Here is a 26,294-nt window from a genome sequence, read left to right as displayed (position 1 = left end):
TAAAGCGAATGCGTCTCTTCCTTCTCCCATTCTAACCCCCAAAGGGTAGCTCTGGTTCTCCAGAGGAGGCCATGATCAGATCCGGTCTGTCCCATTCCTAGCCTCTCGATGGCCACGCAGTTGGGAAGCAAACAAAATTCAGGGTTCTTCCGCCACTCCTCTGGGCAGGTAGAGTGTGGCCAGTGTATGGGGACAGTCAGATTTATTCAAGTTGATACGAGGACATATTTCCAATCAACATTAAGGGTTATAAAAAAATAATGGAATGTTAATGGACTTTTTTAGAGAGTAGAAATACTGGAAGGAATGTTGTGAAGTAGAAATAAGCAATTATAAATGAGTTCTGTGTTCATCAATTTAGGGCAGCAGAAATGGCAGATTAATGGTGTTTTAATCGCTACATGAAGCAGTCCATTTCTCATTTCACTCCGCCAGGATGGAGGTGTGGGTGGGTGCATTGTGTCGGCCATAGGACCAAGCTTGGGCAACTGAACAGGACCTGCATAGAAATGATGGCTTTTTTGAGCTAGTTGCATTCTCATTCTGGTCTTGGCATTAATACAGTTAAAATGATAGATTTCAGGTGTCAAGGGCTAAACCACAAAACTTGAAAAATACGTATCTTGAGGAAAATATTTTCCTGACAGCAAATGTTTGTCATTTTGCCTTTTATTGTTTTGTCCCCTTTTGATTGGCTTGAGTGGAGTACTTGCGATTGTTCTAGGTCTTTCCTTAAATTGACTTCAGAAATGACCTTCACTGGGGAGTGGCAGTGATATGCACATGCCTCCTGACTCGCTTCTGCCTTCTGCAGTTCGCCTCAACTGCTCAAGTGCCTTTTAGTTCCTTCAGTGTTTTAATTGATTTTGTTAAAGCAGTTTTATGTTCACAGCAGGATTAAGCTGAAGGTACAGAGAGTTCCTATATAACCCCTTACCCCCATATGCATACCTTCCCCTCTATCAACATCCCATCCAGAGTGGCACATTTGTTACAATTGATGGATACGTTGTTATCACCCAAAGTCCATAGTTTATACTAGGGGCCACTCCTGGTGGTGTACATTTTATGGCTTTTGACAAGTGTGTGAAGACCTGGATCTGGCAGGGCGTGGTGGCTCATGCCTATAATCCCAGCATTTTGGGAGGCTCAGGTGGGCAGATCAAGGCTTGAATTCGAGAACAGCCTGGGCAAAACCCCCTCTCTACATAAAAATACAAAAATTAGCCAGGCGTGATGATGCACGCTTGTAGTCTCAGCTATTTGGGAGGCTGAGATGGGAGAATTGCTTGAGCCCAGGAGGTCGAGGCTGCAGTGAGCCGTGATCGCGCCACCACACTCCAGCCTGGGCAACAGCAAAATCCTGTCTCAAAAAAAAAGACGTGGACCCACCATTATCCAGAGTAGTTTCACTGCCCCAGGGATCCTCTGTCCCACTGTTCATTCTTCCTTCCCCCCAGTCCCTCACTACTGAGCCTTTTTCCAAAGTTACGCCTTTTCCAAAGTGTCATATAGTTGAGATTATATAGTAGGTAGCCTTTTTAGATTGGCTTCATCCACTTAGTAATGTGCATTTAAGGTTCAACCATGTCTTTTCATGACTTGATAGCTTGTTTCTTTTTAGTGATAAATAATTCCATTGGCTGTACCACAGTTTATCCATTCACCTGCTGAAGAACATCTTGGTTGCTTTCAAGTTCTGACAACTAAAGATGAAGCTGCTGTAAACATCCCTTTGCAGGTTTTTGTGTGGGCATAAGGTCTCAACTCCTTTGGGTAAGTACAGGAAGCACAGTTGGTGGATTGTATGGTAAGAGTATGTCTAGTTTTGTAAAAAATTGCCAAACTGTCTGGATCACCTGAGGTCAGGAGTTTGAGACCAGCCTGGCCAACATGGTGAAACCCTGTCTCTACTAAAAGTACAAAAATCAGCCGGACACGGTTCATGCCTGCAGTCCCAGCTACTCGGGAGGCTGAGGTGGGAGGATTGCTTGAACCTAGAAGGCAGAGGTTCCAGTGAGCTGAGATCACACCACTGCACTCCTAGCCTGGGTAACAGAGTGACTGAGACTCAAAAAAAAAAAAAAAAAAAAAAATTGAAGAATGGAAAAGAAATTGCCAAACTGTCTTCCAAAGTATCTGTACCATTTTGTACTCCCACCAGCAATGAATGAGAGTTCCTGATGGTCCACATCCTTGCCAGCATTTGGTGGTGTCAGTGTTCTGGATTTAAGCCATTCTAACAGGTGTGTATGTGGCCATTTATTTTTTGAATAACTTTAAAAGTTTTTAAATTGTGGCTAAAAAAATTTACCATCATAACAGTTATGGTACAGTTTAGTGGTGTTAAGTGTGTTCACATTGTTGTGCAACCAATCTTCAGAACTTTTTCATTTTATGAAACTGAAACTTTACCCATTAAACTGCCCCCCTGCAGGCCCATCCTGCCCCTGGACTTTCCATCTCTGTTTCTAGGGTACAGGCAGCCCTCAGTACCCACAGGCTCCACATCCACAAACTCAGCCACACATCGAAGATACTTGGAAAAAAAGCATAACAACTAAAAATACAAATAAGAGCAGTACAGTATAGCAACTATTTACATAGTATTTACACTGTATTAGGTATTATAAATAATCTAGAGATGATTTAAAGTATACAGGAGCATATGCATAGGTATACTATGCAATTTTACATAAGGAACTTGAGCATCCTTGGATTTCAGTATTTACCGGGGATCCAGGCACCAATCCCCTCCAGGATACCCAGAGATAACTATTCCACTGCCCATAATCCCACCCTCTTGCAGCTGTGGAAACTCAGAGGTGCTGCTCTGAGGGCAGACCCTGCCATTCAGCACTCGGGGATGAGTCAGACCCAACAGAAACCTGTCCCATGGGAGGAGCTGGGAATTGGAGGGTCCCTCCCAGTGGCATTGCTGTGCCTGGCAGGGGGAAGGGCAAGAACAAGTAAAATGCTCAACTTTACTACCCTTCCAATGCAGTCCCTTCCTGGCTCTGCGTCAGCTGGCATTGCAGCGTCCTAACTAGTCTCTAGAATTCTCACAATGATGTTTTGGTTCCTATAGCTTTGTTAACCCTGAGCTCTCCAGGAGAATGAGCCCGGAGTTTCCTAGTCTACCACTTGCTGATGTATTTTCACACCATCTCACTTGGCAACGTCCAGAGGGCCTGCCAGGGCACAGTGCACTTTTCACCGTGACACAAGCAGTCCCAGTGTTGAGGGAAGGCAGGTTGGATCTGTTCCCTAAAAATAATCCCAGAAACTTCTATACTGACCATTAATAGAATGTAATGTCCAAACAGTATAGAGTAGTAGCTCAGCATACACTTTAGACGTATACTCTAACACCGCTCTGTGACTTGAACCTTGTTATGTAATCTCTGAACCTTGGTCTCTGCCTTGGGGACCATAAAACCACCTCCTTAGGGGGCTGTGGGAGGATTAATGAGCTGGAGCACACACAGTCTGACCAGCAGTTTCTGGCACATAAGTGCCCTATCAATGGAAGCCACAGGTGCACAATGATTGGAAAAGGCCATAGGCATCATTATCGAAGGTTTTCCTCATGCTGCTGTATCTTGAATTACAGGCCTCTGGCTGGTAAAGAGGGCACTCGGGAGGACACTGCCTACGTTGCAGGCATGCCTGTCCCTGCCATTCATACCCCCATCATGATGACTGCTTGAGCGGGGGGTCTGACACCTCAAAAGGCCAAGAGTGCATACAGGTAATGTATAAAGGGCCACCGGTCCCTGCACCTTGATTATCTCACAGTCCAAGGTAGAAGGGTGCTGCCACATAGGACAGGAACATTCATTCAGTTGAGGCCAATTTGGGAGGCGACAAGCCAGATCTGAGAAGTCCCCAGATGGACATGGGTCTTGCTCTCTTTGTCAGTTGAGTGGCCTCAAAACTTCTGTTGGGTCAGGTGGCTCATGCCTCTAATCCCAACACTTTGGGAGACCAACGCAGGAGGATCACTTGAAGCCAGGAGTTCAAGACCAGAGTGGGCAACATAGAACCCATCTCAACAAAAAAATTAGCCAAGCATAATGGTGTGCACCTGTAGTTCCAGCTACTTGGGAGGCGAAAATAGGAGGATCTCTTGACTGAGCACAGGAGTTTGAGGCTGCAGTGAGCTTTGATCACACCTCTGCACTCCAGCGTGGGCAACAGAGCAAGCCCCTGTCTCTCAAAAAAACTTTTTAATTTTTTTTTTTTTTTTAATTTTAAATAAACTGTTCTCCCTGCCTTTTGTTCCCCAGATCCAGTCTTCATCCAGACCTGAAAAGACCTAGGCTCCAGCTGCTGGCCTCCTGCTGCCCCTCAGGCCACCTGCACAGGAAATTCCAGGGGTGGCTTTTTCCCACTGCCAGTGCTGTGGCCTACAGTGCTAGGCAGCCCCTCAGTCAGCTAGACAAAGTTCTCCATGAATCCTTCCCAGAAAGTCCTGTTCCAGCCTGGGGCGGAGTCCCCATGACCCTCATGGTACCGCTGGCTTCTCATGTCAGCTATGTTACCTTCCTGCTCCTCAAGGTCGTGATTACAGTGGGGCATTGGTCCACTCACAGCCTTTCCGCCATGCTCCCAGTACACAGCTCAGCACCCAGTACAACCCATATCGCCAGCTTGGGTGGAGCTCATGCCAGGTCACTTCTCACCCATCACCCTAACCTGGGTAGGCACCAAGAGCAAGCAGCAGGGTCAAGGACCTCTGGAGCAGCCCCTACCCACCCTGGCCTAACCCTGCACCCACTGGCAGCACAGTCAACACAGCAGGTTGGCTCACAGCAGAGGGCAAAGGCCATGATCAGTTTCCTTTATAAGGGAATGATCATGCACTTCATGTGCTGAGAGTGTCTTGCCTGGTCCTCTGTGGCTGGTGGGGTGGGGGAGCCAGGTGTGTCTAGAGGAGCCCAGTGGGCAGCAAGGCAGTCATGGGGCTGGATGCACTGGTGCCCCTGGCCATGACAGTAGCCATCTTCCTGCTCCTGGTGGACCTGATGCACCGGCGCCAACGCTGGGCTGCACGCTACCCGCCAGGTCCCCTGCCACTGCCGGGGCGGGCAACCTGCTGCATGTGGACTTCAAGAACACACCATACTGCTTCGACCAGGTGAGGGAGGAGGTCCTGGGGGGTGGCAGACATCCTAAGGATCCTCCACCACCAGCAAACGTGGTGGGTAGAGCCACAGTCTGGACCAGAAGCCAGGCTGAGAAGGGGAAGCAGATTTGAGGGACTTCCTGGGGGAGGGCATTTATGCATGGCATGAAAGATGAGATTTTCCAAAGGCCAAGAAAAAGTGGGGCAAGGGCCTGGAGGTGGGGCTGGACTTGGCAATGGGCGTGCAATCCCATTGGGCAGCATATGTTATGGAGTACAAAGTCCCTTCTGCTGACACCAGAAGGAAAGGCCCTGGGAATGGAAGACAAGTGAGGGTCCTATGTGCCGTTTAAATCAGGAAATCAGGCTGCGCGTGGTGCCTCACACCTGTAATCCCAACACTTAGGGAAGCCAAGGTGGATGGATCACCTGAGGTCAGGAGTTCCAGACAAGTCTGGCCAACATGGCGAAACCCCGTCTATACTAAACATACAAAAAATTAGCTGGGCACAGTGGTACATGCCTTTAATCCCAGCTACTCGGGAGGCTAAGGCAGAATTGCTTGAACCTAGGAGGCAGAGGTTGTAGTGAGCGGAGATTGTGCCATTGCACTGCAACCTGGGTGACAGAGCCACACAATGTCTAAATAAATGAATAAATAACAAATCAATGGCTGGGCACGGTGGCTCACACCTGTAATCCCAGCATCTTGGGAGACTGAGGCGGGGGAATCACAAGGTCAGGAGTTCGAGACCAGCCTGGCCAACATGGTGAAACCTGTCTCTACTAAAAATACAAAAATTAGCTGGGTGCGGTGGCGGGCACCTGTAATCCCAGCTACTCGGGAGACTGAGGCAGGAGAATTGCTTGAACCTGGGAGGTGGAGGTTGTAGTGAGCCAAGATCGTAACATTGCACTCCAACCTGGGTGACAGAGCCAGACATGGTCTAAAGAAATGAGTAAGTTGGCCGGGCGCGGTGGCTCAAGCCTGTAATCCCAGCACTTTGGGAGGCCGAGACGGGTGGATCACGAGGTCAGGAGATCGAGACCATCCTGGCTAACACGGTGAAACCCCGTCTCTACTAAGAAATACAAAAAACTAGCCGGGCGAGGTGGCGGGCGCCGTAGTCCCAGCTACTCGGGAGGCTGAGGCCGGAGAATGGCGTGAACCCGGGAGGCGGAGCTTGCAGTGAGCTGAGATCCGGCCACTGCACTCCAGCCTGGGCTACAGAGCGAGACTCCGTCTCAAAAAAAAAAAAAAAAAAAAAAAAAAGAAATGAGTAAGTTAGAAATCGAGGATGAAGGGATATAGTGACCCAGTTCAAACCTTTTGCACTGTGGGTCTTCAGGCCTCACTGCTCACCGGCATGGACCATCAGCTGTAAAATGGGATGCTAACTGGGGCCTATTGGCAATTTCGGTGACTCTTGCAAAGTCACAGCTGGGTGACGCATTCAAACTGAGTTCCTCCATCGTAGAAGGTGTGACCCCCACGCCCCAGGATCAGGAGGCCGGGTCTCCTCCTTGCACCTGCTCACTCCTGGTAGCCCCGGGGGTCGCCCAAGGCTCACTTGGGACTAGGACCTGCAGTCTGGGGGGACCCCGGCTTGACGGAGGCCCTGACCCTCCCTCTACAGCTGCGGCGCCGCTTCGGGGACGTGTTCAGCCTGCAGCTGGCCTGGACGCCGGTGGTCGTGCTCAATGGGCTGGCGGCCGTGCGCGAGGCGCTGGTGACCTGCGGCGAGGACACTGCCGACCGCCCGCCTGTGCCCATCTACCAGGTCCTGGGCATCGGGCCGCGCTCCCAAGGCAAGCGGCGGTGGGGGACAGACACCTCGTTTCCGTGGGCCCTGAGTGGGCGGTGACCGTAGCCCAAGCTGTGCCGAGAGGGCGCGGGGTCGTGGAGTTGGGACACAGAAAAAGGCCAGAGAGTGGGTTGGGGACAGCGGACCGGGAAACCACTTCCACTGGGGAGGTGCGAGTGTGTGGGCGGGAGGAGGCGGGGCTTGTGGTGAGTGGGTGGGGCAACTGCACAGACCTGCCAGGATCCTGGTTAAGAGCAGCCCGAGCCTTTCCCAACTGGAAGCCCGTGTCCCAGCTGTGCTGCGGGCTCAATATGGGCAGGGCGGGGCGGGCGGGATCTTCCCTGAGTGGAAAGGCAGTCAGGGTCGGAAGAGCCAAGGTGGGGCCAAGACCCAAGCAAGGTAGGTGAGCAAAGAGCAGGCCTGGTGCCCTGCTGGATGCAGCAAGGGACCACAGGGACCACGGAAGACCAGGAAAACCACAGGGTTGTAGTGGGTGGTGGAGGGCGGGGCCAAGGCCTTCATGGCCACGCCCACGTGTCCATCCCACCCCCAGGGGTGTTCCTGGCGCGCTATGGCCCCGCGTGGCGCGAGCAGAGGCGCTTCTCCGTGTCTACCTTGCGCAACTTGGGCCTGGGCAAGAAGTCGCTGGAGCAGTGGGTGACCGAGGAGGCCGCCTGCCTCTGTGCCGCCTTCGCCGACCAAGCCGGTGGGTGATGGGCAGAGGGGCACAAGGCGGGAACTGGGAAGGTGGGGGACGGGGAAAGCGACCCCTGACCCGCATCTCCCGCCCCCAGGATGCCCCTTTCGCCCCAATGGCCTCCTGGACAAAGCGGCGAGCAACGTAATTGCCTCCCTCACCTGCGGGTGCCGCTTTGAGTACGACGACCCTCGCTTTCTCAGGCTGCTGAACCTAGCACAGGAGGGATTGAAGGAGGAGTCGGGCTTCCTGCGCGAGGTGCAGAGCGAGGGACCGCAGGGTCTCTGCAGGGCGAGCTCCTGAGAGGTGCCCGGGCTGCAGCGGGGCCTCAGAGGAGTGGGTTTGCATAGAAGGGTTTGGGAAAGGATATTCCAGGAGAGCTCACTGCTAGAGGAAGGGCCTGGAGGAGGAGGAGAAATCTCAGACACCGTCAGGGGAGAGATATGCCTGGGTTAGGGGGCACCAAGAAAGGCCAAGGACCCTGTGCCTCCTGTCCACATTAGAGATTTTTATTTTAGATTTCTCCTCTGGCAGCCCAAGGCAAGGAGAGAGGGTGGAGGCTGGTACTTGAGGAGGAACTTGGGGAGGTCAGTGGTGGAGACAGGCCGGCCCTGGGTCTTCCCTGGAGACAGCTGGGGCCTGAGACTGGTCCAGGTGAACACAGAGCACAGGAGAGATTGAGACCCCGTTCTGTGTCTGGTGTAGGTGCTGAATGCCGTCCCCCTCCTCCTGCGCATCCCAGCGCTGGCTGGCAAGGTCCTACGCTCCCAAAGGGCTTTCCTGACCCAGCTGGATGAGCTGCTGACCGAGCACAGGATGACCTGGGACCCAGCCCAGCCACCCCGAGACCTGACTGACGCCTTCCTGGCAGAGATGGAGAAGGTGAGAGCGGCTGCCATGGTGAGGACCAAGGGTGGTGGGTTGAGCTCCTGGGAAGAATGAGGAGTGGCCAGGCAAAAGGTGGGGCCGCTGGATTACCTGGTGAGTGGCACCTGGGCTGACAGGTGCAGAATGGGAGGACATTTGGGGGCTTTCCCGCTGTGTCCCCGAGTACCCTCTCGGCCCTGCTCAGGCCAAGGGGAGCCCCAAGAGCAGCTTCAATGAAGAGAACCTGCGCATGGTGGTGGCTGACCTGTTCTCTGCTGGGATGGTGACCACCTCGACCACGCTGGCCTGGGGCCTCCTGCTCATGGTCCTGCACCCGGATGTGCAGCGTGAGTCCAGCTGGGGCCAAGTGCAGGGGGCAAGGGAGGAAGGGTACAGGCGGGAGCCCCTGAGCTTAGCTAGGACACCCAGGGCTCCCAGCACAGGCTTGACCAGTCTCCTGTAAGCCTGACCTCCTCCAACACAGGAGGCAGGAGAGGGTCAGGGCTGGTCCCCTGAGTGCTGACCCATTGTGGGTTCGCATGTCTGTCCAGGCTGTGTCCAACAGGAGATCGACAACGTGATAGGGCAGGTGCGGCGACCAGAGATGCGTGACCAGGCTCGCATGCCCTACACCACTGCCGTGATTCACGAGGTGCAGCGCTTTGGGGACATTGTTCCCCTGAATATGCCCCACATGACATCCCGTGACATCGAAGTGCAGGGCTTCCTCATCCCTAAGGTAGGCCTGGAGCCCTCCTCACCCCAGCTCAGCACCAGCCCCTGGTGGTAGCCCCAGCATGGCCACTGCCAGGTGGGCCCAGTCTAGGAACCCTGGCCACCCAGTCCTCAATGCCACCACATCAACTGTCCCAGCCTGGGTGTGGGGTGCAGAGTATAGGCAGGGCTGGCCTGTCCATACAGAGCCCCAGTCTAGTAGGGAAGACAGATCAGGACCTGCCAGAATATTGGAGGACCCCAGTGCCTGTAGGGAGAGGGGGCAGTGTGGGCACCCCCAGGAGGTGTGACTGCGCCCTGCCATGGGGTCATAGAGGGTGCTCAGGAGCTTCTCGGGTGCCGGACTAGTTGAGAGTCCAGCTGTGTGCCAGGCAGTGTGTGTCCCCCGTGCGTTTGGTGGCAGGGGTCCCACCATCCTAGAGCCCAGTCCCCACTCTCACCCTGCATCTCCTGCCCAGGGGACGACGCTCTTCACCAACCTGTCATCAGTGCTGAAGGATGAGGCCGTCTGGGAGAAGCCCTTCCGCTTCCACCCTGAACACTTCCTGGATGCTCAGGGCCACTTTGTGAAGCCAGAGGCCTTCCTGCCTTTCTCAGCAGGTGCCTGTGGGGAGCCCGGCTCCCTGTCCCCTTCTGTGGAATCTTGCAGGGGTCCTGCCCGGGAGGCAGGGTCACTGACACCCCTCCCCTCCCCTCCCCACAGGCCGCCGTGCATGCCTCGGGGAGCCCCTGGCCCGCATGGAGCTCTTCCTCTTCTTCACCTGCCTGCTGCAACGTTTCAGCTTCTCGGCGCCCGCCGGACAGCCCCGGCCCAGCCACTCTCATGTCGTTGGCTTTCTGGTGACCCCTTCCCCCTACGAGCTTTGTGCTGTGCCCCGCTAGAGTTGCGCATCAAGCCCCCCCAACTTGCTCCTCAGCTGGGACCCTGTTGTACAGAAAATGAATCTAGTGGCTCCCACTTGGTTTCTGAATCCATTCTGGGCCCCTGCCAAGGTCCTGGTTGTGTTGAGTCACCCGCCTGATGTCAGCGCTCACCCCTCACCTGTCACCCTGTCACCTCATTCTTTTTTTTTTTTTTTTTTGGAGATGGAGTCTGCTCTGTCACCCAGGCTGGAGTGCAGTGGTGCAGTCTCAGCTCATTGCAACCTCCACCTCCCGAGTTCAAGCAATTCTCGTGCATCAGCTTCCCGAGTAGCTGGGATTACAGGCACCCGTTACCACCCCTGGCTAATTTTTGTCTTTTTAGTAGTGATGGGTTTCGCCATGTTGGCCAGTCTGGTTTCAAACTCCTGACTTCAGGCGACCCACCACCCTCAGCCTCCCAAAGTGCTGGGATTACAAGTGTGAGCCACCGAGACTGGCCTCACCTCATTCATTCTTACCTGGACACCTGACTTGACTTGAGATACAGGCATAGTGATTCTCAGCAGGCGACAGCCTACCCCCACGTCACGCCCAGAGACCCATCACTGGCTGCCTGGCTTGGCAACAAAGTGCATGCATATGTCTTGGCTGGGCGGATATGAATAGGCATATGCCAGGAATCAGCCCATTCCCTGGCTAGGGTGGGAGACTGTGTTGTGGTCCCCCAGACCACCCTCAGGTTCGGTGATTTGCTAGAAGGTCTCACAGACCTAGAAAAGCTGTTATCCTTCCTGTTACAGTTTATTACAGAGAAGCGTACAGATTAAAGTCAGCAAAGATGAAAGGCACGGGGCCACAGTCCAGAATAACCAGGCTGAGGCTGCAGCTCTCTTTCCTGGTGGACTCCTACAGGCAGTGCTTAATTCTCCCCCAACAGCAAGTGACATAGAGAGCACTACCAGCCATGGAAGCTCACCTGAGCCTTGGTGTCCAGGGTTTTTGTTGGGACACAAAAACCTAGGCTTGAGCCCCCCAACATGGCTGACCTCAGTTACTCAGTCTCTAGCCCCTCCTGAAGTCAGATGGATACAGGCCAAGGGCCCCACCCCCGGTCACATTGTTGGCATAAACTGTGTTGTATGATCCAAGGCCCCAGCTATGTACAAAGGCACTACTTCAGGCAGGACATTCCAAGGCCTTAGCAGATATCTCCCAACAGCCTGTCAAGAGTCAGTTTGGACTCTTGGTCCAATGGTTTGCATTGTGCAAGGAATGACTTCCGCCGTTTTTACTACACAGGCCACCCCTCTTGACTCTAACAGCAAAATGATACTAGTTTGAGCATCTGTGTGTGTGTGTGTGTGTGTGTGTGTGTGTGTGTGGTTTTTTTGTTTGTTTTCTTGAGACAGAGTCTTGCTCTGTCACCGAGGCTGGAGTGCAGTGATGCCATCAGGGCTCACCGCAGCCTTGACTTCCCGGGTTCAAGCAATCCTCCCATCTCAGCCTCCCTAGTAGCTGGAACTGCAGGCACATGCCACCATGCTCTGCTAATTTTTTATTTTTTGTAGAAACGGGGTTTTCACCATGTTGGCCAGACTGGTCTCAAACTCCTGATCTCAGGTCATCTGGCTGCCTCAGCCTCCCAGAGTGCTGGGATTACAGGTGTGAGCTACTGTGCCCAGCCAAATTTCCTTCCTAATTTCTTCCTTGAACCACTGGTCATTCCAGAGCATATTGTTTAATTTTCACGTGTTTGTATAGTTCCCAGAATTCCTCTTGTTGATTTCTACTTTTATTCTGTTGTGGTCAGAGAAGATGCTTGGTATTATTTTAACTTTTTTAATGTTTTAAGACTTGCTTTGTGACCTAACATATGGTGTATCCTTGAGAATGATCCATGTGCTGAGGAGAAGAACGGGCATTCTGCCGACTGGATGAAGTGTTCTGTAAATATCTAGTAGGTCCGTTTGTTCTGTAGTGCAGATTAAGTCTAATGTTTTCTTGCTGGGCTTTCATCTGGGACGTCCGGCCAATGCTGAATGTGGGGTGTTGAAGTCCCTAGCTATTATTGCATTAAGGTCTATCTCTTTAGCTCTAATAACATTTGCTTTATGTGCTCCAGTGTTGTGTACATATATATTTACAATTGTTATATTCTGTTGCTGGATGACCTTCTTTGTCTCCTCTTGCAGTTTTTGTTTGTTTTATTTTGCTCGTGAGAGGGAGTCTCACTCTGTCACCCAGGCTGGAGTGCAGTGGCACAATCTCGGCTCACTGCAAGCTCCGCCTCCCAGGTTCAAGCCATTCTCCCGCCTCAGCCTCCCGAGTAGCTGGAACTACAGGCACACGCCACCACGCCCAGCTAATTTTTTGTATTTTTAGTAGAGATGGGGTTTCACCATGTTAGCCAGGATGGTCTCGATCTCCTGACCTCGTGATGCACCCACCTCAGCCTCCCAAAGTGCTGGGATTACAGGCGTGAGCCACCATGCCCAGCCTCCTCTTACAGTTTTTGTCTTAAAATATATTTTGTCTAAGTATTGCTACTCCTGCTCTTTTTTGTTTTTCATTGGCGTGGAGTATCTTTTTCTATCCCTTTATTTTCAGTCTACGTGTATCTTTTTTTTTTTTTTTTTGAGATAGAGTCTCACTCTGTCGCCCAGGCTGGAGTACAGTGGCGCGACCTCAGCTCACTGCAAGCTCCGCCTCCTTGGTTCAAGCCATTCTCCTGCCTCAGCCTCCCGAGTAGCTGGGACTACAGGTGCATGCCACCATGCCCAGCTAATTTTTTGTATTTTTCATAGAGACGGGGTTTCACCGTGTTAGCCAGGATGGTCTTGATCTCCTGACCTCGTGATCTGCCCACTTCAGTCTCCCAAAGTGCTGAGATTACAGGCGTGAGCCACTGCGCCCGGCCTATGTGTATCTTTATAGGTGAAGTATGTGTCTTCTAGGCAACAAAGCATTGGGCCTTGCTTTTTCATCCATTCAGCTACTCTGTGTCTTTGTATTGGAGAGTTTAGTCCATTTACATTCAATGTTATTATTGCTAAGCAGGAACTTACTCCTGCTCTTTTGTTATTTGTTTTCTCACTGTTTTGTGGTCTTCTTTTTTTTTTTTTTTTCCTTCTTGTCTTTTAATGAAGGCGATTTTCTCGGGTGGTATGATTTAATTTCTTGCTTTCTTGTGTGTGTGTATCCATTGTGTGTTTTTTCTTTTTGAGACACAGTCTCACGTACTGTGTGCTTTTTGATTTGAGGTTGCCATGAGGCTTGCAAATATTATCTTATAACTCATTATTTTAAACTGATGACAACTTAACACTGATTGCACAAACAAACATAAAGCAAAAAAAAACTAATAAAAACTCTACACTTGAACTTCATCCCGGCGCTTTTTAACTTTTTGTTGTTTCTCTTTGTCTTTTTTTGTTTTTGAGATAAAGTCTTGCTCTGTTGCCCAGCCTGGAGTGCAGTGACACGATCTCGGGTCACTTTAACCTCCACCTCCCAGGTTCAAGCGATTCTCCTGCCTCAGCCTCCTGGGTAGCAGGCGCCCACCACCATGCCCGGCTAAATTTTTTGTATTTTTAATAGAGATGGGGTTTCACCATGTTGGCCAGGCTTGTCTCGAACTCCTGCCCTCAGGTGATCCACCTATCTCAGCCTCCCAAAGTGCTGGGATTACCTGCGTGAGCCACCGGGTCCAGCCTCTTTATGTCTTACTGTATTGTTTATGTCTTGAAAAGTACTTATTATTTTTGATTGGTTCATCATTTAGTCTTTCTAATTAAGAGTAGTTTACACACCACAGTTACAGTATTATAATACTTTGTTTTTCTGTGTGCTTACTATTACCAGTGAGTTTTATACCTTTAGGTGATTTCTTCTTGGTCATTAACATCCTGTTTTTTCAGATTGAAAAACTCCCTTTAGCATTTCTTGTGGGATAGGTCTGGTGTTGATGAAATCTCGCAGCTTTTGTTTGTCTAGGAGGGTCTTTATTTCTCCTTCCTGTTGGAAGGACATTTTTGCCAGATATGCTTTTCTAGGGTAAAAGTTTTTTTTCCTTCAGCACTTTAAATATGTCATGCCACTGTCCCCTGGCCTGTAAGGTTTCCACTGGAAAGGTGACTACCCCATGTCATGTATTGGAGCTCCATTGCATGTTATTTGCTTCTTTTCTCTTGCTGCTTTTAGGTTCCTTTCTTTATCCTTGACCTTTGGGAGTTTAATTATCAGATGCCTTGAGGTCATCTTCTTCTTTGGGTTAAATCTGCTTGGTGTTCTATAAACTTCTTGTACCTGAAAGTTGATATCTTTCTCTAGGTTTGGGATGTTCTCTGTTATTATCCTTTTGAATAAACTTTCTACCCCTATGTCTTTCTATTTTTTTTTCTTTTTTTTTTTTTAGGTGGAGTCTCACTTTGTCGCCCAGGTTGGAGTGCAGTGGTGCAATCTTGGCTTACTACAACCTCTGCCTCCTGGGTTCAAGCAGTTCCCTGCCTCAGCCTCCTGAGTAGCTGGGATTACAGGACCCTGCCATGACGCCCGGCTAATTTTCATATTTTTAGTAGAGATGGGGTTTCACCATCTTGGCCAGGCTGGTCTCAATCTCCTGACCTTGTGATCCACCCGCCTCGGCCTCCCAACATGCTGGGATTACAAGTGTGAGCCACTGCACCCGGGCCCCTCTGTCTTTCTCTACCTCCTCTTTAAGGCCAATAACTCGTAGATTTGCCCTATGCTTTAATAACTTTAATTATGATTTAGTAATAGATTTGCCCATAGATTTAAAACTCTGATGAATTCTTCAGTATGTCAGTTGCATTTTTTAACTCTAGAATTTCTTCTGGATTCTTTTTAATTATTTCAGTTACTTTGTTAAATGTATCTGATAGAATTCTGAATTCCTTCTCTGTGTTACCTTGAATTTCCTTGAGGTCCCTCAAAACAGCTATGTTGAATTCTTTGTAAGGTCACATGTCTCTGTTTCTCTGGGATTGGTCCCTGGCACCTTAGTTTGTTTGGTGGGGTCATGTTTTCCTGGCTGATCTCGAGACTTGTGGATGTTTGCTGGTGTCTGGGCATTGAAGAGTAAGGTATTTATCGTAGTTCTTGCTGTCCGGGCTTGTTTATGTCTGTCCTTCTTGAGGATGATTTCCAGGTATTTGAAGGGACTTGGGCCCCAAGATCAATAATGCTGTGGTTTTGGGGTTTTTTTGTTTTTGTTTTTGTTTTTTTTGTTTTTTGTCTTTGTTTTCTTTTTGAGACAGAGTCTCACTCTGTTGCTCAGGCTGGAGTGCAGTGGCGCAATCTCGGCTCACTGCAAGCTCCGCCTCCTGGGTTCACGCCATTCTCCTGCCTCAGCCTCCCGAGTAGCTGGGACTACAGGCACCCGCCACCACGCCTGTCTAATTTTTTGTATTTTCTAGTAGAGACAGGGTTTCACTGTGTTAGCCAGGATGGTCTCGATCTCCTGACCCCGTGATCCCGTCTTGGCCTCCCAGAGTGCTGGAATTACAGGCGTGAGCCACTACGCCCAGCAGTGTTTTTGTTTTTGTTTTGAGACAGAGTTTCACTCTTGTTGTTGCCCAGGCTGTAGTGCAATGGCATGATCTCGGCTCACTACATCCTCCACCTCCCGGATTCAAGCAATTCTGCCTCAGCCTCCCGAGTAGCTGGGATTACAGGCATGCACCACCACATCCAGCTAATTTTTTGTATTTTTAGTAGAGATGGGGTTTCACCATATTGGCCAGGCTGGTCTCGAACTCCTGACCTCAGGTGATCTGCCCATCTCAGACTCCCAAAGTGCTGGGATTGCATGTGTGAGCCACCCCACCCGGCCAACGCTGTGGTTTTTGAAACCTCATAGAGGTACCGCCTTGGTCTTGGATAAGAGCTGGAAGAATTGTCTGGATTAGCAGGCAGAGACTCTTGTTCTCTTTCTTTACTTTTTCCCAAACAAATGGAGTCTCTCTCTCTCTCTCTGTGTTGAGCCACCTGGAGCTGGGGGTGTGGTGATACAGGCACCTCTGTGGCCACCACCACTGGGACTGCACTGGTCACACTTGAAGCCAGCATAGCACTGGGTCTCACCCAAGGTCTGCTGTAACCACTACCTGGCTACCACCTATGTTCACTCAAGGCCCTAGGGCTCTGCGACCTGCAGGTAGTGAAGCCATCCAGGTTTGTGTCCTTCCCTCAGGGTGATGAGTTCCCCCAGTCCCTAGGTGGGTCCAGAAATGTTGTCTGGGAGCCGGAGATTATTGTCAAAAACCTTAGCAATTTGCTTCTTCTTCTATTCCATTGCAGCTAAGCAATGGAAAATACAATACAAAGTCCTTACAATACAAACTGCAATACAAAGTCCTTCCTGCTCTTCCCTCCACTTTCCACAGATGGGGATTCTCTTCCAGTGGCCCCCACCCCCGCCAGCCCATGGTGGGGGGTTCTGGCAGACCACAGCTGATGTTCACTAAAGCCCAAGGGCTCCTCAGTCAGCTTGTCGTCAATGCTGCCAGCCCTGGGACTCACCCTGCAGGGAAATGGCCTTCCCTCTGGCCCAGGGCAGGTCTAGAAATGCTGTCCAAGAGCCTAGGCCTGGACTCAGGGACCGCAAAAGCCTCCTTCGTGCTCTGCCCCACTGTGGCCAGGCTGGTACCTAGGGTGCAAGACAAAGTCCCCTTTACTCTTCCCTCTGCTTCCCTTTTTCACTTTCGCCACCAGAGCTGGGAGTGTGCCAGGTCACACCTGAAGTCAGCATGTCTCAGAGCCCAAGGCCCATGGTGTACTCCCTGGGTATTGCTACCGGTTATTCAGGGCCCACGGGTGATGAATCCTGCCAGGGCTGGGTCCTTGTCTCCAAGACAGTGGGTTCCCTTCTGCCCCAGGGTGTGTCTAGAATGCTGGTGAGCTAGGGCCTGAACTGGGCACCTCACTCCTCTACCCAGCGTCCTCTTCTACTGTGGCTGAACTGGTATCCAAGATGCAAGACCAAGTCCTCATTACTCGTCACTCTTCTCTCCTTGAGCAGAAGAAATGAGTTACTTTCATTGTTTTGCCAGCTCTGCACCCCGGGGTTGGGGGAGGGGTGGCAAGCACTCTCTGAGCCACCCTGGCTCCTGGCTCCTGGCTCCCTGGGTCATGTGCCACCCCAGTCCTCTGGCTCTGAGCCGAGCCCAGTACTAGGAATTGCTGAGGAACCACAGTCCTAGACTGTCTTGCAAGTTTACCTAGGATCCCTGAGTATTTTGACCCGTGGTGGTGAGGCTTGCCCAGAAACTCAAGTTCTGGCCACTGGAATGGGCGATTCCCCTCTGGCTAGGGCTGGCCCAAATGCTCCCTTCTGGTGTGGGTGCTGACTGAACCCAGCGTGGCTTTGCTCTCTGCTGTGACAGGGCAGCCCTGAGTCCAGTGTCATGCACCCCAGTCACTGCTCTCTCCCTCCCACAAGTGCACAGACTCAGTGCTGCATGGCCTCTGCCAGCAGGTGAGGGAGCAGGGTGGTGTCAGCGATTTAAGACTGTCTTTCCCACCCTCATCAGTGCGTCTTCCTGTGATATGAAGTTAAAACCAGGTACTGTGATGGCTCAGCTGAGTTTTGGATCTTGTGACGGTGCTTTTCTGTGTGCAGATAGTTGTTAAAATTTGGTGTTCCCATGGGGGTGAGGAGTGGAATGAATGCTTTGCCCCCTTTCTTTTTTCTTTTTTTTTCCCCCCTGTTACAGGGTCTCCTTCTGTGGCCCAGACTGGAGTGCAGTGTGCGATCACAGCTCACTGCAGCCTCAACTGCCTGGGTTCAAGAATTCCCCCACCTCAGGCTCCTAAGTAGCTTGGACCTGCGTCACCGCACACGGCTAATTTTTAAATTATTTGTAGTGACAGGGTCTCGCCATGTTGCCCAGGCTAGTCTCAAACTCTTGGACTCAAGTGATCCTCTTGCCTTGGCCTAAAGTGCTGGGATTACAGGTGTGAGCCACCACATCCAGCCTATCCTTTACTTCAATGTAGCCAATGGCACACAACAATAACCAAGGGATTGTATATTTAGCTTGTTTCTTGTTATTTTACATTTCCTTACACATCCACTGTGCCAGCTCCTTGGGAGTTGGTTCCATCATTTCTAAATTCTGTAACTAACTTTACCTCTCATAACTGATCACAGTGCAGCTACTGTGTCATGCCATAAGTGACACAGTAACTATGCAGGAATAAAGCTCCATCAGCCACCTCCTTTACCTTCCTTTTTCCAAGTTAAGCTTGCACCAAGTTTCAGAGAGGGTAATTCTAGTGAATCACACTTCTGAAGCCAGCTGTGTCGGGAGTCCCCAAGATCTGCCCCTCTCAGTTCAGTGATTTGCTATAAGAACTCAACGGAATTCAGAAATGCTGTTATACTCATTGTCATGGTTTATTACACTGAAAAGATACAGATAAAAGTCAGCAGAGGTCAGTGGTGCCCAGGACAGAGTCCAGCAGACACACAGCACAGAATTCCCACTGTTGTCTTCCAGTGCAGTCATACAGACAGTGCTGTATTCTCCCAGCCACAGTGTGTGACACATGTACAGGACACTGCCTGTAAGGGACCTCCACCAAGCCCTCATGTTCAGAGGAGTTCTGGGGGGTTGGTCTTGTACGCATGGAGTACTTGAGTGGCTGACATTAGGTACGAAGTCTCCTGCCCCCTCTAGAGGTCAAACTGATACAGGCAGATCCAAGGTCTCTACCATACATCACCTTGTCAGCAAACTGGCATGGCCTAAGGCTTCAGGAACTCAAAGACACTGTTACCAGGCAGAATACTACCAAAGCACACAGCTCATCTTCCAAAAACTGGTCGAGGTCTTGTTCTTTTTTCTTCAAGATACAGAGATGCTGCCTTCCCCAAGCTGATGAGTCGACCCTTTACTGCACAGAGGCTCCCTCAGCCTGGAGGCCCACATTTCAGGCCCAACTCAAGCCAACGCACCAGAGGCGGCAGTCCCACCAGCACCATCACAACAGTGACCTCTTTTCATATATGACACCCCAAAACAGTAGACAAAATTCAGCAGGAAAATAATGTTCAATGTAGAATTCTAGGCCAAGCATGGTGGCTTACATCTGTAATCCCAGCACTTTGGGAGGCTGAGGCAGGCAGATCACTGGAGGTCAGAGGTTCAAGACCAGCCTGGCCAACATGGTGAAACCCCGTCTCTACTAAAAACACAAAAATTAACCAGGTGTGGTGGGCGCCTGTAGTCCCAGCTACTTGGGAGGCTGAGGGCAGGAGAATCGAACCCGGGAGGTGGAGGTTGCCATGAACCAGGACTGTGCCACAGCACTTCAGCCTGGGCAACAGAGCAAGACTCCATCTCAAAAAATAAAAAAGAATTCTAGACCCAACCAAACTGTTAGCCACATATAAAGACAGACATTTAAGACATCTTACGTCTCATAAATACCCTCAGATGAGCTGTGACATCTGCAGAAATAACACATTGAAATTCACCATTTGCTGTGCGACATGAAAAACCTGACAAAAACATCAGTCTCAACTTTTTCAGAAGTCTGGAAATTAACTAAAAGCTCATAAATATCCATGAGCATTTATTCAAGAAAAATGGAGGGCCAGGCACAGCAGCTCAGACCTGGAATCCCAGCCCTTTCAGAGACTGAGGTGGAAGGTTCTCTTGAGACCAGGAGTTGGAGACCAGCCTGGGCAACATAGCAAGACCCCGTTTCTACCAAAAAACAAAAAGAAAGAAGAAAAGTGGCTGAAGCTGAGAATGGCAAGCTATGTGGTATTTTAACTTGTTCTGTTCATATCCCCCCTCTCCCCAGTTAGGAGACAGACTTGAAACAAGACAGTCTGCATGGCCCCACAGAAACCTGAGGAAGCCCCAGCAGCTGGAGCTTCAAAACCTCATTTCCAAGCCAGACATGATGGTGCATGCATGTAATCCCAGTACTTTGGGAGGCCAAGGCAGGTGGATCACCTGAGGTCAGGGGTTCGAGACCAGCCTGGCCAACATGGTGAAACCCTGTCTCTACTAAAAATACAAAAAAATCAGCCAGGCATGGTTGGTGGGTGCCTGTAATCCCAGCTACTCTGGAGGCTGAGGCAGGAGAATCACTTGAACCCTGGAGGTGGAGGTTGCAGTGAGCCGAGATTGCGTCATTACACTCCAGCCTGGGCGACAAGAGCAAAACTCCGTCTCAAAAACAAAATTATTTGGGCTCAGTGGTGCCTGTAGTCCCAGCTACTTGGGAGGCAGGAGGTCTACTTGAGGTCGCGACTGCAGTGAGCCGTGATCCTGCCACTGCACTCCAGCCTGGGCAACAGAGTAAGACCCTGTCTTTTTTTTTTTTTTTTTTTTAAGTCAACATATCCTGAACAAAGGATCCTCCATAACGTTCCCACCAGATTTCTTTTTTTTTTTTGAGACAGAGTCTCGCTCTGTCGCCCAGGCTGGAGTGCAGTGGCCGGATCTCAGCTCACTGCAAGCTCCGCCTCCCGGGTTCACGCCATTCTCCTGCCTCAGCCTCCCGAGTAGCTGGGACTATAGGCGCCTGCCACCTTGCCCGGCTAGTTTTTTGTATTTTTTTTTTAGTAGAGACGGGGTTTCACGGGGTTAGCCAGGATGGTCTCGATCTCCTGACCTCGTGATCCGCCCGTCTCGGCCTCCCAAAGTGCTGGGATTACAGGCTTGAGCCACCGCGCCCGGCCCAGATTTCTAATCAGAAACATGGAGGCCAGAAAGCAGTGGAGGACGACGGCCCTCAGGCAGCCCTGAAGGATGTTGTCACAGGCTGGGGCAAGGGCCTTCAAGTTACTAACTGGAAGCTCTGGGAACAGCCCTGTTGCAAACAAGAAGCCATGGCCAGGCCGGAGCCCAGGAATGCGGGCTGGGCTGGGATCCAGGCGACAGCTTTGAGGCTCACTGGGAGCAGCCTTTGGACAGGAGAAATCCCACGCAGGAAACCTCAGGCATGGCTGAGAAGCGCAGTGCTTGGTGCTGGGTCTGTATGTGTGTGTGTGACAATGCGTGTGCCGAGTGTCAGTGTGAGTCTGTGTGCACGTGAGTACTGTCTTCGTGTGGGTGATTTTGTGGGTGTGTGATCGTGTCCCTCCAAGTGTGGACAAGTGTCTGGGAGTGGACAAGAGGTCTGTGCACCATCAGGGGTGTGCATAGCGTCTGTGCATGTCAAGAGTGCAGTGTGAAGCGAAGGGACCAGGCCCATGGCGCCTCTGATCATCATGAGCTCCCTAAGGCCCCAGGTAAGTGCCAGTGACAGATAAGGGTGGTAAAGGCCACTCTGGAACGGGTAGGTGGGGTAAGGAAAGGGGAAGGCCATGTTCTGGAGGAGGGGTTGTGACCACATTAGGGTGTATGAGCCTAGCAGAGAGGTGGATGGCAGGGTGCAGAGACCTTGGTTATCCCAGAAGCCTGTGCGGGCTTGAGAAGCTGGGAGTGGGGAGAGGGAGTGACTTCTCCAACCAGGCCCCTCCACCACCCTACCCTGGGTAAGGGCCTGGAGCGGGCAGCAGGGGCAAGGACCTCTGGAGCAGCCCCTACCCGCCCTGGCCTGACCCTGTACCCACTGGCAGTACAATCAAAACAGCAGGTTGGCTCACAGCAGAGGGCAAAGGCCATGATCAGCTTCCTTTATAAGGGAATGATCACGCACTTGGTGTGCTGAGAGTGTCCTGCCTGGTCCTCTGTGCCTGGTGCGGTGGGGGAGCCAGGTGTGTCCAGAGGAGCCCAGGGGGCAGCAAGGCAGCTATGGAGCTAGATGCACTGGTGCCCCTGGCTGTGACAGTGGCCATCTTCCTGCTCCTGGTGGACCTGATGCACCGGCGCCAACGCTGGGCTGCACGCTACCCGCCAGGTCCCCTGCCACTGCCGGGGCTGGGCAACCTGTTGCATGTGGACTTCAAGAACACACCATACTGCTTCGACCAGGTGAGGGAGGAGGTCCTGGAGGGTGGCAGAGGTCCTGAGGATCCCCCACCAGCAGCAAACATGGGTGGTGGGTGAAACCACAGACTGGACCAGAAACCAGGCTGAGAAGGGAGCGGGTTTGGGGGACTTCCAGGGGGAGGGCATTTGTGCATGGTACGAAGGACTGGATTTTCCAAAAACCAAGGAAGAGTAGGGCAAGGGCCTGGAGGTGGAGCTGGACTTGGCAGTGGGCGTGCAAGCCCATTGGGCACAATATGTTATGGAGCACAAAGTCCCTTCTGCTGACACCAGAAGGAAAGGACTTACGAATGGAAGACAAGTCAGGGTCTTTTAAAGTCAGGTCTTTAAATCAGGAAATCAAGGATGAAGGGTGTGCAGTGACCTGGTTCAAACCTTTTGCACTGTGGGTCCTCAGGCCTCACTGCTCACTGGCATGGACCATCATCTGTAAAATGGGATGCTAACTGGGGTCTATCGGCAATTTTGGTGACCCTTATAAGCTCATAGCTGGGTGATGCATCCAAACTGAGTTCCTCCATCATAGAAGGTGTGAACCCCACCCCCACCTCAGGATCATGAGGCCAGGTCTCCTCCTTCCACCTGCTCACTCCTGGTATCCCCGGGGGTCGCCCAAGGCTCAAATAGGACTAGGACCTGCAGTCTGGGGGGACCCTGGCTTGACGGAGGCCCTGACCCTCCCTCTGCAGTTGCGGCGCCGCTTCGGGAACGTGTTCAGCCTGCAGCTGGCCTGGACACCGGTGGTCGTGCTCAATGGGCTGGCGGCCGTGCGTGAGGCTCTGGTGACCTGCGGCGAGGACACAGCCGACCGCCCGCCTGTGCCCATCAACCAGGTCCTGGGTTTTGGGCCGCGCTCCCAAGGCAAGTGGCGGTGGGCACAGAGACCTCATTTCCGTGGGCCCTGGGTGGGCGGTGACCGAAGTCCGAGCTGGGCGGAGAGGGCGCGGGGTCGTGGATGTGAAACAGAAAGGCCAGCCAGTGGGGACAGCGGGCCAGGAAACCACCTGCACTGGGGAGGTGTGAGCCTGGGGATGAGGGCGGGGCTTGTGACGAGTGGGCGGGGCCACTGCCCAGACCCGCCAGGAGCCAGGTGGGTGAGGATGGCGCCTTTCCCAGCTGGAATCAGGTGTCGACGAGGGGGACGGCGTCAGCGCCTGTGCGTGGGCTCAGTGTAGGTGGGGCGGGGCATGCGGGATCTTCCCTGAGTGGAAAGGCGGTCAGGGTGGGCAGAGAAGAGGTGGGGCAAAAACCTGCCCCAGCCAGGAAAGCAAGGCAGGTAAGCAGAGTGGGCCCTGTGCCCAGCTGGACCAGGCGAGGGACTGCGGGAGACCTTGGGTAGCGCTGGGTTGGAGTGGGTGGCAGAGGGTGGGGCCAAGGACTTCATGGCCACTCGCACCTGCCTGTCCTGCCCCTAGGGGTGTTCCTGGCGCGTTACGGGCCCGCGTGGCGCGAGCAGAGGCGCTTCTCCGTTTCTACCTTGCGCAACTTGGGCCTGGGCAAGAAGTCGCTGGAGCAATGGGTCACCGAGGAGGCCGCCTGCCTCTGTGCTGCCTTCACCGACCAAGCCGGTGGGTGATGGGCAGAGGGGCACAAGGCAGGAACTGGGAAGGCGGGGGACGGGGAAGGTGACCCCTGACCCGCATCTCCCGCCCCCAGGACGACCCTTTCGCCCAAACAGCCTCCTGGATAAAGCAGTGAGCAACGTGATCGCCTCCCTCACCTACGGGCGCCGCTTCGAGTACGACGACCCTCGCTTCCTCAGGCTGTTTGACCTAACACATGAGGCACTGAAGGAGGAGTCAGGCTTCCTGCGCGAGGTGCAGAGCGATGGACGCCGGGGTCTCTGCAGGGCGAGCTCCTGAGAAGTGCCAGGGCTGCAGTAGGGCCTCCGAGGAACAGGATTTGCAGAGGGTTTGGGAAAGGACATTCCTAGAGAGTCCACTGCTAGAGGAAGGGCCTGGAGGAGAAGGGGAAGTCTCAGACAAGGTCATGGGAGAGGTGTGCCCGGGTCAGGGGGCACCAAGAAAGGCCAAGGACTGTGCCCCCTGTCCATGGTGATTTCGATTTTGGGTTTCTGTTCTGGCAGCCCAGGGCAAGGAGAGAGGGTGGAGGCTGGCACTTGGAGAGGTCAGTGGTGGAGACAGGCAGGCCCTGGGTCTTCCCTGGAGACAGCTGGGGCCCGAGACTGGTCCAGGTGAACACTGAGCACAGGAGAGATTGAGACCCTGTTCTGTGTCTGGTGTAGGTGCTGAATGCCATCCCCCTCCTCCTGCGCATCCCTGGGCTGGCTGGCAAGGTCCTACGCTCCCAAAAGGCTTTCCTGACCCAGCTAGATGAGCTGCTGACCGAGCACAGGATGACCTGGGATCCAGCCCAGCCACCCCGAGACCTGACTGAGGCCTTCCTGGCAGAGATGGAGAAGGTGAGAGCGGCTGCCACGGTAGGGAGCAAGGGTGGTGGATTGAGCATCCCAGGAGGAATGAGGGGAGGCTGGGCAAAAGGTGGGGCCAGGGCATCCCGGCAAGCAGCATCTGGGCTGATAGGTACAGAATGGGAGGTCATTAGGGGGCTACCCCAATATGTCCCCTGAGCACCCTCTTGGCCCTGCTCAGGCCAAGGGGAACCCTGAGAGTAGCTTCAATGAAGAGAACCTGCGCATGGTGGTGGCTGACTTGTTCTCTGCTGGGATGGTGACCACCTCGACCACGCTGGCCTGGGGCCTCCTGCTCATGATCCTGCACCCGGATGTGCAGCGTGAGTCCAGCTGGGGCCGAGTGCAGGGGGTGAGGGAGGAAGGGTACAGGTGGGGGCCCGTGAACTTAGCTGGGACACCCGGGGCTCCCAGCACAGTCTTGAAAAGGCTCCTGTAAGCCTGACCTCCTCCAACACAGGAGGCAGAGTGTCAGGGCTACCCCCTAGGTGCTGACCCATTGTGGGGACGCATGTCTGTCCAGGCCGTGTCCAACAGGAGATCGACGACGTGATAGGGCAGGTGCGGCGACCTGAGATGGGTGACCAGGCTCGCATGCCCTACACCACTGCCGTGATTCATGAGGTGCAGCGCTTTGGGGACATCGTCCCCCTGGGTGTGACCCATATGACATCCCGTGACATCGAACTACAGGGCTTCCTCATCCCTAAGGTAGGCCTGGAGCCCTCCTCACCCCAGCTCAACACCAGGCCCTGGTGGTAGCCCCAGCATGGCCACTGCCATGTGGGCCCAGTCTAGGAACCCTGGCCACCCAGTCCCCTAATGCCATCACATCAACTGTCCCAGCTTGGTTGTGGGGTCCAGAGTAGAGGCAGGGCTGGCCTGTCCATACAGAACCCCAGTCTAGTGGGGTTCTGATCTGTCGATCAGGACCTGCCAGAATGTCGGACGACCCAATGCCTGTAGGGAGAGGGGGCAGCATGGGTGCCCCTGAGAGGTGTGACTGCGCCCTGCCATGGGGTCAGAGAGGGTGCCCAGGAGCTTCTCAGGTGCAGGACTAGTTGAGAGTCCAGCTGTGTGCCAGGTAGTGTGTGTCCCCCGTGTGTTTGGTGGCAGGGGTACCAACATCTTAGAGCCCAGTCCCCACTCTCACCCTGCATCTCCTGCCCAGGGGACGACGCTCTTCACCAACCTGTCATCGGTGCTGAAGGATGAGGCCGTCTGGGAGAAGCCCTTCCGCTTCCACCCCGAACACTTCCTGGATGCTCAGGGCCACTTTGTGAAGCCAGAGGCCTTCCTGCCTTTCTCAGCAGGTGCCTGTGGGGAGCCCGGCTCCCTGTCCCCTTCTGTGGAATCTTGCAGGGGTCCTGCCCGGGAGGCAGGCTCACTGACACCCCTCCCCTCCCCTCCCCACAGGCCGCCGTGCATGCCTCGGGGAGCCCCTGGCCCGCATGGAGCTCTTCCTCTTCTTCACCTGCCTGCTGCAGCGTTTCAGCTTCTCGGTGCCCGCCGGACAGCCCCGGCCCAGCCACCATGGTGTCTTTGCTTTCCTGGTGACCCCTTCCCCCTACGAGCTTTGTGCTGTGCCCCGCTAGAATGGGGTACCTAGTCCCCAGCCTGCTCCCTAGCCAGGGGCCCTGATGTACAATAAAGCAATGTGGTAGTTCCAACTTGGGTCCCCTGCCCAGGCCCTGGTTGGGAACGTCCTCCCCAGGGCAGTCCCACCCCTGCCTCATTCCTGCTTACCCCACCACCTGGCCGCGTTTGAGACAGGTATGTTGAGGTTGAGCAGATG

The 26,294-nt window shown here is 53.1% G+C and overlaps 2 protein-coding genes and 1 long non-coding RNA gene across 5 annotated transcripts in view; 2 read left to right on the top strand and 1 right to left on the bottom strand.

Annotated features, from left to right (window-relative positions):
- The first annotated feature begins 118 nt into the window (after positions 1-118).
- LOC105464350 (cytochrome P450 2D17-like) lies at positions 119-19,573 on the top strand. The gene is given in 11 exon segments (XM_011712164.3): positions 119-3,751; positions 4,290-5,085; positions 5,088-5,140; positions 6,766-6,937; positions 7,487-7,639; positions 7,728-7,888; positions 8,336-8,512; positions 8,703-8,844; positions 9,049-9,236; positions 9,691-9,832; positions 9,936-19,573. Coding segments are annotated over 10 exon segments (1,491 nt in total). The 5' UTR covers positions 119-3,751; positions 4,290-4,961; the 3' UTR covers positions 10,115-19,573.
- LOC139358744 (uncharacterized) overlaps positions 18,489-26,294 on the bottom strand; it is a 35,143-nt gene continuing 27,337 nt past the window's right edge. For all 3 annotated transcript variants that reach the window (XR_011614183.1, XR_011614185.1, XR_011614184.1), the window contains one exon: positions 18,489-25,866. This is a non-coding gene — a long non-coding RNA (uncharacterized lncRNA). The remainder of the gene's footprint in view (positions 25,867-26,294) is intronic.
- Positions 21,871-26,169, top strand: CYP2D6 (cytochrome P450 family 2 subfamily D member 6). Its single transcript, XM_011712166.2, has 9 exons — positions 21,871-22,050; positions 22,758-22,929; positions 23,484-23,636; positions 23,725-23,885; positions 24,314-24,490; positions 24,681-24,822; positions 25,023-25,210; positions 25,671-25,812; positions 25,916-26,169. The coding sequence occupies exons 1-9, from the start codon at positions 21,871-21,873 to the stop codon at positions 26,092-26,094; spliced, it is 1,494 nt and encodes a 497-aa protein (XP_011710468.1). The 3' UTR covers positions 26,095-26,169.

Source organism: Macaca nemestrina, chromosome 15 (assembly GCF_043159975.1).
Source record: "Macaca nemestrina isolate mMacNem1 chromosome 15, mMacNem.hap1, whole genome shotgun sequence".
Lineage (NCBI taxonomy): Eukaryota > Metazoa > Chordata > Mammalia > Primates > Cercopithecidae > Macaca > Macaca nemestrina.
The sequence above is the reverse complement of the archived record's forward strand: the minus strand, read 5'-3'. Positions and strand labels throughout refer to the sequence as shown.